Source organism: Triticum urartu, chromosome 1 (genome assembly GCF_003073215.2).
Source record: "Triticum urartu cultivar G1812 chromosome 1, Tu2.1, whole genome shotgun sequence".
Classification (NCBI taxonomy): Eukaryota; Viridiplantae; Streptophyta; class Magnoliopsida; order Poales; family Poaceae; genus Triticum; species Triticum urartu.
This window is the reverse complement of record NC_053022.1, coordinates 248,449,440-248,460,811: the sequence shown is the minus strand read 5'-3', so window position 1 is coordinate 248,460,811 and position 11,372 is coordinate 248,449,440. Positions and strand designations below refer to the sequence as shown.

Here is an 11,372-nt window from a genome sequence, read left to right as displayed (position 1 = left end):
GATTGGTATGAGTTGTATGTTTTACTTTGGTGCTGTCCTATGGTGCCCTCCGTGTCGCGCAAGCGTGAGGGATTCCCGCTGTAGGGTGTTGCAATACGTTCATGATTCGCTTATAGTGGGTTGGTGAGTGACTGAAACACAAACCCGAGTAAGGGGGTTGTTGCTTATAGGAATAAAGAGGACTTGATGCTTTAATGTTATGGTTGGATTTTACCTTAATGATCTTTAGTAGTTGCGGATGCTTGTTAGAGTTCCAATCATAAGTGCATATGATCCAAGTAGAGAAAGTATGTTAGCTTATGCCTCTCCCTCATGTGAAACTGCAATAGTGATTACCGGTCTTGTTAATAATTGCCTAGGACAATTCCGCACACCAGTCCACCATTATTCCACACTCGCTATTTATAATACTTAGTAATATATTCTAACTTTATGATAACAACACCTACTTTCATATTTTAGCTCTCCGATATCATGCAAAATTATCCACTTCATACCCACAACGTAGTTTTATTTCTCGTTTCTAGTTGGAAGCAAATGTTCGGTGTACGTAGAGTCATATCAGTGGCAGATAGGGCTTGAGAGAATATTGATCTTACCTTTAGCTCCTTGTGGGTTCGACACTCCATACTTATCACTTCCACCTTTGGAAATTGCTACGACGATTCCCTGCACTTGGGGATTATCACAAATTCGGTGGGACCGATCGCTCATCTCGGTTAGACCGAAACATTACGAAGGGAAACAAAGAGTTTGCAATCCCATCTCGGTGAGACCGAGATCCCTATCGGTGAGACCGAACTGATTATGGTTTCTGGCTATGGCTATGTCAAATGAACTCGGTGCTGCCGGATAGATCAAATCGATGGGGCCGAGTTTGACTTTTGGTTTAGGACATGTGTGGAATTGAGAAAGTGATTGAGAGCTTTTGGAGCATATCACTAAGCATTTTGAGCAAGCAAGCCATTAACCAACACCTCATCCCCTTTTAATAGTATTGGCTTTTCCTATGGACTCAATGTGATCTTGGACCACTAAAATGAAAATGTAGAGTCTTGAGCTTTTGCCAATATGTGTCCTTAGCATTTTGAGGGGTCCACATCTTTAGTCCATGTCATGCCAATCATTGAACTTTCTGAAAAGATTATCTTGAATGGATATTAGTTCAATGAGCTACATGTTATTAATAATTACCAAAACCACACAGGGATTAGTTGCACTTTCACTGTTCCTCAAGAAATCTCCATATGGTGTAAGCACATTCAAGAGTAGGCAAGCACACAATCAAATTTCTAGGCAATCCTCTAATGATAAGATTGATAGTTCTAATATTGCAGATCATGCCAAGAGACTCATCGGGGGTAGGATGCAAGGGATCAAGAAGGGGCGCACAAGGGCTAGTAATGTACTTGTTCAAGTGATATTCAGTGAAAATCTCAAGCATCTCATTTTTCCAAGCATTAAAGAACTCTCCATCAAGCATAGGCATCTAAAACTCCCCATCGTAGACTTATCCATCTTCCTCCAATGGTGATTAAACCAAAGCAACGGAGACCAATGCTCGGATACCACTTGTAAGATCGAAAGTAGGTCTAGAGGGGGGTGATTAGACTACTTTACCAAATAAAAATCTAGCATTTTCCCAACTTTAAGTCTTGGCAGATTTTAGCAACTTAGCACAAGTCAAGCAATCAACCTACACATGCAATTCTAAGAGTATAGGAGCGGAATGTAAAACATTGCATATGAAGGTAAAGGGAGGGGTTTGGAAAGGCAAACGCAATGTAGACACGTAGATTTTTGGCGTGGTTCCGATAGGTGGTGCTATCGTACATCCACGTTGATGGAAACTTCAACCCACGAAGGGTAATAGTTGCGCGAGTCGACGGAGGGCTCCACCCATGAAGAAGCAACCTTGTCTATCCCACCATGGCCATCATCCACGAAGGACTTGTCTCACTTGGGTAGATCTTCATGAAGTAGGCGATCTCCTTGCCCTTACAAACTCCTTGGTTCAACTCCAAATCTTGATTAAGGCTCCCAAGTGACACCTAACCAATCTAGGAGACACCACTCTCCAAAAGGTAATAGATGGTGTGATGATGATGAACTCCTTGCTCTTGTGCTTCAAATGATAGTCTCCCCAACACTCAACTCTCTCTCACAAATTTGGCTATGGTGGAAAGATAATTTGAGTGGAAAGCAACTTGGGGAAGGCTGGAGATCAAGATTCTTGTGGTTGGATTGGAATGTCTTGGTCTCAACACATGAGTAGGTAGTTCTCTCTCAAAAAATGAGTAGTGGAAGTATAGGCACGTTCTGATGGCTCTCTCTTGAATAGAGAAGGGGGTGGAGGGGTATATATAGCCTCCACACAAAATCTAACCGTTACACACATTTGACCCAACTCGGTCAGACCGAATAGGTGAACTCGGTGAGACCGATTCAGTTCAAAATGTGAACATTGGGATTCTCGGTGAGACCGATTCAGTTCAAAATGTGAACGTTAGGATTCTCGGTAGGACCGACATAATCAACTCGGTGGGACCGATGTGCTAGGGTTAGGACAAAACCTCATCTTGGTTTAACCGATTACATAAACTCGGTGAGACCGATTTCAGTAATAAGCAAACAGAGAGTTTGTCAAGCAGACTCGGGGGGACCGATTGCATATCTCGGTGAGGCCGAGATAATTACAATAGGCAACAGAGTTTGCAAGGCCATCTCGGTGAGACCGAGATCCCATCGGTGAGACCGAATTGATTAGGGTTTCTAGCAGTGGCTATGTCAAGTGAACTCGGTGGCGTCGGGTGAATCAAATCGGCGGGGCCGAGTTTGACTTTAGGTTTTGAACATATTTGGAATTGAGAAAGTGGTTGAGGGCTTTGGAGCATATCACTAAGCACTTTGAGCAAGTAGATCATTAAGCAACACCTCATCCCCTTTTAATAGTATTGGCTTTTCCTATGGACTCAATGTGATCTTGGATCACTAAAATAGAAATGAAGAGTCTTGAGCTTTTGCCAATCTTTTGTCCTTAGCATCTTGAAGGGGTTCCACATCCTCTTGTCCATGCCACATCTTTGTTGTACTTTCTGAAATATACTAGATGGAAACATTAGTCCAACAAGAGATATGTTGACATTAATTACCAAAATCACCCTGGGAGCACTTGTGCTTTCATAAACTTAAGGCAATTTGTGATTTGTATTTGTGGTGGCAAAGGAGGAAATTAGTGCATGATAAATCACCACAGGATGCCATGAGCATACCTTCATCAGTCTGTGCCCTTGCAGTAAACTTTACGACCGTTTATACTCCAAAGGATGTAGTGAAATGTGATAGATGGTGTCCGCCTCCGAGGGGACTTGTTAAGGGTCCCTTGGTGTAGTTATACAGAAAGAAAACAGGTGCAAGAGGATCGAGTGGGGCTCTAATGCATTGGGGCCGAAGCAACGACCCTTCGCTTTTCGACTCTCTATATCCTTTTCAGTGAGCTGCAAGAAGATAATTGCCAACTCTAATATCTTGAAGTTATAGAGACCATGGCAACTGGCCGTCACTCGACTGCTAATTTTATGGATTGCTATCATTTGGCTTGTGATTTTGTTGTTTCATCTTTTATACATTGTTATATGAAAGCTTCTTTTCTTGGTGAATGAATTGAAGATGCTCCTAGTGAACTTGTTTCACTTTTGCTATATATTGTGTAGCTATGATTACAAGTAAATAAAGAGGAGGGTTTGATTGTAAGAAAAGGAGAGAAGTACAGCTTTGTCCCTTTTCTTCCCCTCTGCTGTGCTTGTCTCGCCTCCCTGTTCCCCGCTTCTCTCTCTGCGGCAGCAATAAAAATAAATAAATCTGGCGCAGGTGCTGGGAGGAGGACGACGCACGCACCGTCACAAGCAGCTCAATCTCTTTCTCCTTTTCTTTTCTCTGCCCCCTCCCTTATCCCCACGCCCAGGAAACGCGTCTCCGGAGGAGGAAGGGAAGATTTCATCTTTTTTGCCCCCAAGATGTCCTCCCCAAGCAAGCGCCGCGAGATGGACCTCATGAAGCTGTGAGCACGCGCAATGGAGCCCCGCACATAGATTTCTTGTGGGTGTACGGGGATTTTCACGGCGGATTCCCTGATCTGTGTTTCCGGTGCTTTCTTTGCAGGATGATGAGCGACTATAAGGTGGAGATGGTGAACGATGGGATGCAAGAATTCTTCGTGGAATTCCGAGGGCCTACTGAAAGTATGATCCTCGCGCAAAATCCGGTTTCTGTCCTGTTTCTTGGGCTCATGATCCGCGTTTATGTTCCCGATTTCTGATCTAGATGTAGTGCAAAGCAACTCTGGCGGAAATTGTGAACCCCCCTGTTGATCGTATGACATTCGTTATCATTTACAAGTGGTTTAGCTCAAGATTTAGGTTACGTTTGCAGATGAATTGCTCGCTTGTTCATTTCCCCTGGAGCATCTTCGCGATTTGGTGAATTTAAGTACAGTATATCTTTTCTGTTGTATGGGAAGAGCGGCTATATTTCTAATCAATTGTGGATGTGTTCTAAATTTGATAGGTATTTATCAAGGTGGTGTCTGGAAGGTTAGAGTAGAACTGCCTGATGCATATCCTTACAAATCTCCGTCAATTGGTTTCATTAATAAGATTTATCACCCGAATGTGGATGAAATGTGAGCATTTTTACCATCAAATTCTTTTGGTTAGCATAAGCAACAAAATTCGCACTGGTCTAACCTACTTTTTGTTTGCCTGCAAAATGTAGGTCTGGTTCCGTATGTTTAGATGTTATCAACCAGACATGGAGCCCAATGTTTGGTGAGCACTTGCTGCTTACAATTTGTACGAGCACTCCCTGATTATAGGTTCTCTATCTCATCTTATTTTTATTTGGGATTGTTGTAGATCTAGTAAATGTGTTCGAAGTCTTCCTTCCACAACTTCTGTTGTACCCAAATCCGTCTGATCCATTAAATGGAGAGGCTGCTGCACTTATGATGCGAGATCGCCCTGCTTATGAACAAAAAGTGAAAGGTGATTTGGTTCAACATTATCCACTAATTGTTCTTGATATCGACTCTAGAGTCTCATTATTTAATTCTTGCTCACAGCATTTCGCTACTGATCTATGCCTTTCGTACGCATGCAACCTTGCAAGATTGCAGACACATTTTAGTTATTTTGTTGTCTTTGTTGATATGGCATGCAATCTAAGGCAGCCAACTATGAGTATGTTGATCGTACAGTCTTCCTTGGTACGCTTGTTCTGTTATGTTGTGTAAACAAAAACATATGAACAAGCCTTTGGTTCAACTATTATAAAAATATCAATACAACTGAGCGCACTCCATCCTAGCTGTTCTATTTTGTGGATAAAATGCTTGGGCATAGTTCTTAAACTCATTTTGCAGCTGTATCAACAACCATACTGTAACACCGTAACTTGTGTCTTCTACAACTCTGTTATTGAGGGAATCGCCAGTTTGCCACTTTAGAGCTTTTATTATTCTAGTGCTTTCTAGTCCTTTCCTGGTTGATGTTGAGGCATTTCCCCTTGTCTCAGATGGATCTTGTCAGATCTGGTTCTTTGCTGTTTCGTGAACATGTTAAGGATCTAATTTGGATTGGTTAGTTCTTTCATCCTAGGGTTGCCAATACTGATGTTCTTCCGGTTGTAACCTAGTCACATACACAAAATGAAGTTAATTGAATAATTACTAGTAAGTAGTAACACATGCTAATTCCCCCCCCCCCCCCTTTTTACGAGGGCCAAAACCCCATTACAAGATGCCTCATGCTGTGCTTAGAATTGTAGTCAAAGGATGCTCGAATCTTATTTGCCATCCTCAATATTATACACACCTTTAGTTATTTGTTTGTCCTGTGCCATAGTTTGAAGTTTGAACTAATTTTGTAGTACATCCGTCCAAAAATTCTTGTCTTAGATTTGTCTAGATATGGACGTATCTAACACTAAAGCGTGACTAGATACATCCGTATTTAGACAAATCTAAGACAAGAATTTTGGGACGGAGGGAGTAATTGCGAAGGAATTTGAACATAAACTGAGATGCAATGTTGTACAAGGTGGCCTAGGCTACCATCCATGTAGGCACTTGGCAGCCCCTTGCCGCGTTGATATTGCCATAGTCGGCAGGCTATGCACTAGAGCCACCTAGGAGGCGAGTAAACATTCATGTACTTGTTTAGTTGCATCAACATAATTAAAATTGTTTGATGCGAAGAATGTTGAGATAGTCAAAAATGCATTATGAATGTTTGCTCTTGTGGAATTTAAGGTATCCCTCAACTCTAGGTGCCAAACTTATGATATTTTATTTTACAACAACTTTGTGTTGAAATTTGCACTGTTGTCTGCTGGGCATTTCGCCTAGACGGGGTAGGCACCCTCCTGCTTCTGTCCTAGTAGAGTTAGGTGCTCTTCTGCTTCCCTCCTAGAGTCCTAGTGCTTTTCTGTGCACTGCAAAAAGGGCAGGTGGAAGTATGATTACCCACCTAAACTAATCATATCAGCTACTTGCTACTTAAACCAATGATGATTCATGAAATTTCTGATTGATTGGGTGGTGAAACAAAGCTGCCTGTCAAACCAGGAGTATGTGCATGCGTAGAGGGGATGATTTTCTCTTCTTAGTACTTCTATTTTTTCAGTCTTTGTTTTTGACCGGGTTTTCAATGTCCTGGAGAAGTATTAGATCATATACATTTTTTTGGCATATCTTTTAAAGTAGGGACGTGCCAATATGGGATACTGACAACATTTTCTTACTCTTGCCTTTTTATTTCATTTCAATATGCATATTCTAGTAGTACTTCTTTTGGTTGCTCAAATACACATGTGCACTGTTGTGTTTCCCGATCTATTATTTAGTTGCTTTCTCTTGTTTATGCAGAATTTTGTGAAAAATATGCGAAACCAGAGGATGCTGGCATAACCCCAGAAGACAAGTCCAGTGATGAAGAGGAGCTTAGCGAAGACGAAGATGACTCCGGCGATGAGGATATAGTGGGCAAACCAGATCCTTAGTCACTACCACAACCCGTTGTATACAATGTTGGTTGCAAAATTTGCAATCAAATTGATCCAGAAAATCTGGGAAAGAGAACTTTGTATGTCATGTAAATAAGTGTACTTGTATCTTATCCAATGTTGTTTTCTTCAGTTGACCAATTGAATTTGCAGCATTGCATACATTCGCGCCTGTCCGTCTTTGTAGATCTGTGATCTGGTTCATAGAATAACAAGGGGTTAGCTTCTCGCTGAAGGTCATGCTGTGGGCTTTGAAGGGTAATTTTCTTCTGTTTCCTTATTTATTATTTTACCTCCCAAATTCCAGTACTTGTGTTTTTGGCTACATTTAGCTGATGAAGTTCTGGACCTGTCTGTTTCAAGTTGAAGTCCCGTTGTCAGCAAATTTGGTTGCCAAATTCGCAGACTGAAACTGGGGGCTGGGTGCAAATTTGACTAGGTTTTGCTCACGTTGGCTTTTGAACTTCTGTGGAAGATTGGTGGTGAGAGAAAATGTCTTTGGTTACTCTTTGTAGAGCATGTTCACCTCGTTTGGAGGCACAGGTTCTCGGGAATTATGGAAAAATATCACCAGCGTAGCATGAAAACCTGTAAAATCTATCTGGTCCTGCACACAGAAACAACTTTGGGTGCATACAACACAACTTTTAAATTCTCAAATGGGCATGCATTTGCATGAAAAGTTACACATTCACATCTTGTAGCATATGCTATATCAATGTCTTTATTTCTCATAAACTGATGGAACAGACTATGCAGCGAGTGTTCCCTACTACATATGCAGCGAGTGTTCCCTACTACATACTCCTCCCATGGTGCCAATTCATCCTTGAATTGTAACTAGCACGCAATAATAATTTAATACCAAGAACACATACATTATTTTATTACAAACTGATGAATTCGGTTACATATTTGTACAATTTGCATAGCTGGAAGCTGCACAAAATGCAACGCAAAACATGAATAAAATAAACTATAGGGTTTCCACAAACGTGATGAAGCATACATGAATAGCTAAGGACTTATCCCTTTAGAATGTCAAAACATACATATGGTTGTAAGATATGTTAAAGTATCTAGGCATATCTCTATATTTGGTAGCATATGATTTGTAATCATCTTCTTTCTTATCTTTAGGAGGAACTTCTTGTCTTCCAAGCATGTACTCTATATAAACCACCCGAAAGGCTCAATACAACATACATTGTATTTCGCCAATCCTTCTCTCTCTATCATTGTACAAGTTACACAAGCAGTCTGTCGTCATGCTCATCCACAACCTAAGCATGTGACTAACAACCTACATCCAGTGAAATTACCCCTTCACATGATATATGGAACACAAGCATAGTAAATTCGTCTAACATCAATGGTAGTCAAAGCTGGATTATCGGGAGAAGCATTCTGAACAACCACCCATGACCGTGGGTACAACCAATCAATTTGTTTTACACTCCGCACATGTTCACTTACCCACACGACGCCTCTCGTCTTGTTGTTGTGAAGCGCTATTGATACCTGCCTATCGAGGTATCGACACTGGGATCATATGAAAGGACGTCTCCCAGCATAGCATTACGTACAACACGAAGACAGTAAATACTAGAGGATTACTTAATGCCACATTCTAATATTTCGTACTAGATCATACCTCAACCTAGAACCAGATGAATCACTCAAACATAGATGAATAAGAACAATGCTACAAAGATGAACTATTCATTAAGTTCATCACCATGTTTAAATCTTACAAATGCAGTAGCAATGGAGGAATACAAAGATGGCGATGGTGGACGACACACACAACCTAGGCACAACACCTGGTGACGGTGGTGGCGTCTCTTACTCATCCTTTTGTGTGGATTGTGGTGGAGTAGGCGTTGGAGATGAATCTTGACTGAAAGGCCTCGAAAGCCGTCTTAATAGTTATGCAATTCATTCATTGCAATTATATCCCTGTATTATATTCTGTTTTACAGGAACTAATTCTCCCTGATCACTAATCATATCAACCAAGAGCTGCCGGGTCATAAACACAATGGCATACTAGATTATACTACATCAAGTTAAACATTGTGTTGACCTTAGCAACATTTTCTGTACTTCGGAATATTACTGACAAATCTGCCAGGTCTCATTATGCTGGCTTATATGTTGATCAAGTTTCAACAAAATCCGGGTTATCATTTAAAACCCCGGCTCATCTATGAAGGAAGGGGAATACTATAAGTATCATGATACTTAGCGGGTCATCAATCAAAGCGCCGACCCAGTTTCCTTCAAAAGACGATATCCTCAAAATATCAAGCACGATGGCACCGCAAATAAGCAAGTGTTTTCACTACTCCTATTACAAGCCTCAATTGTGCCACACATAAGCAAGTTTTTATCAAGAAGGCTACTCGTTCAAGCCGGCCCCCGACCTCTCCGGGTTGACATATTTTTGTTGGCCTTCCGCGCTCGATGCTTCCGGGTCAACTGGTGCTGGCTCATCCTGCCTGGTCTAGAGGTCATTTGGCGTCCACTGAAATGTTGACAAAGCCTGGAAATTTGAGCCTTCGGTGACGATAACAGACGGGTCGACGTCAGGGGCAAAAGTTTGCCTACGGCGTGGAGGAGCCAGCACAAATGGCTTGAGTTCAGGCGGGTTGATGCACTTGTTCTCTTTGTGTAGCCGGCTTAGTACTTTGTCAAATCAAGCTCTTCAGGCAGTTGAGTGGCTGCCATTCGGGTTTCTTTCACACAGCGCACAAAATCCTCCTGGGAAAATTCAGTGCCGTCAACCTTAAACTGTGGAAACCTGCCCACCATCTCAGCCGACTCCATCTCAGGAAGAAAGGCCTCCGCTTGAGCAAGAGCTAAGCCAGTCCCGACAGGAGCTGCCAATTTCTTCAACTACTCGATCCGTTGTGGGACTTGACAAATCATTGAGCATATCTTTGATCCGTGGAGGGGGTGTTGTGGCATTTTTCACTGCCATTATTGCATAAGCACATCCTGTATATAATTGCTCCAGATAGGTATATATTGCCTTCAACTTCACCAAAGGTAGTTGGACAACATTGTCATTTCTCCTACTTGCATAGAGAAGAATATCAATAAGCTGCCCGACACTCAACCCGAATTTTTACTACGGTAATATTACCACTTACCAAAGATGGCCATAGTCATATTGGTTATTGAAAGGATCGAGAAGAGGTGTCTAGAGGGGGGGTGGGGTGGATAGACTCTTAGTAAGAAAAGTTGCAGTTTTTAATTTCTTTAAGTTGAAGTGGAGTTTTGGCACAAGTTTAAACATTCACAATACATATCAAGCAAGCATGATAAGAGTATATGAGCAGCAGAACGTAAATCATGCAAGTTGGAAGAATGTAAAGGGATGGGATTTGAGTGTTCAAACGCAATTGGAGACACGGAGATTTTTGGCGTGGTTCTGATAGGTGGTGCTATCGTACATCCACATTGATGGAGGATTCAACCCACGAAGGGTAACGGTTGCGCGAGTCCACAGAGGGCTCCACCCACGAAGGGTCCACGAAGAAGCAACCTTGTCTATCCCACCATGGCTATCGCCCAGGAAGGACTTGCCTCACTAGGGTAGATCTTCATGAAGTAGGCGATCTCCTTGCCCGTACAAACTCCTTGGTTCAACTCCACAATCTTGACGGAGGCTCCCAAGTGACACCTAACCAATCTAGGAGACAACACTCTCCAAAAGGTAATAGATGGTGTGTTGATCATGAACTCCTTGCTCTTGTGCTTCAAATGATAGTCTCCCAACACTCAGCTCTCTCTCATAGGATTGGATTTGGTGGAAAGAGGGTTTGAGTGGAAAGCAACTTGGGGAAGGCTAGAGATCAAGATTTATGTGGTTGGAATGGAATATCTTGACCTCAACACAAGTGTAGGTGGTTCTCTCTCAGAAAATGTATATTGGAAGTGTAGGCATGTTCTGATGGCTCTCTTCATGAATGAAGAGTGGGTGAAGGGGTATATATAGCCTCCACACAAAATCTAACCGTTACACACAAATCACCAAACTCGGTGGGACCGAATCAGACAACTCGGTCGGACCGATTTAGTTCATAATGTGACCGTTAGACATTTCGGTGGGACCGATATGATCAACTCGGTGGGACCGATGTGCTAGGGTTAGGGTAATACCTCGTCTCGGTTTGGCCGATTACGCAAGCTCAGTGAGACCGATTTTGGTAATAGGCAAAACAGAGAGTTGGTCAAGCAAACTCGGTGGGACCGATTGCATATCTCGGTGGGATCGAAGTTATTGCACAGAGAGTTTGCAAGCCCAT

At 42.1% G+C, this 11,372-nt stretch overlaps 1 protein-coding gene across 2 annotated transcripts; it reads left to right on the top strand.

Moving 5' to 3' along the window:
• Positions 1 to 3,792: 3,792 nt before the first annotated feature.
• On the top strand, positions 3,793 to 7,200 carry LOC125556192 (ubiquitin-conjugating enzyme E2 4-like). Of its 2 annotated transcripts, none has more exons than XM_048718983.1 (6): positions 3,793 to 4,060; positions 4,162 to 4,241; positions 4,567 to 4,681; positions 4,774 to 4,826; positions 4,914 to 5,042; positions 6,923 to 7,200. In XM_048718983.1, the coding sequence occupies exons 1-6, from the start codon at positions 4,017 to 4,019 to the stop codon at positions 7,054 to 7,056; spliced, it is 555 nt and encodes a 184-aa protein (XP_048574940.1). In that variant the 5' UTR covers positions 3,793 to 4,016; the 3' UTR covers positions 7,057 to 7,200. The 2 variants fall into 2 exon arrangements, with proteins under 2 accessions (XP_048574940.1, XP_048574934.1); XM_048718977.1 differs by having other exon boundaries at positions 4,432 to 4,681.
• Positions 7,201 to 11,372: the final 4,172 nt, after the last annotated feature.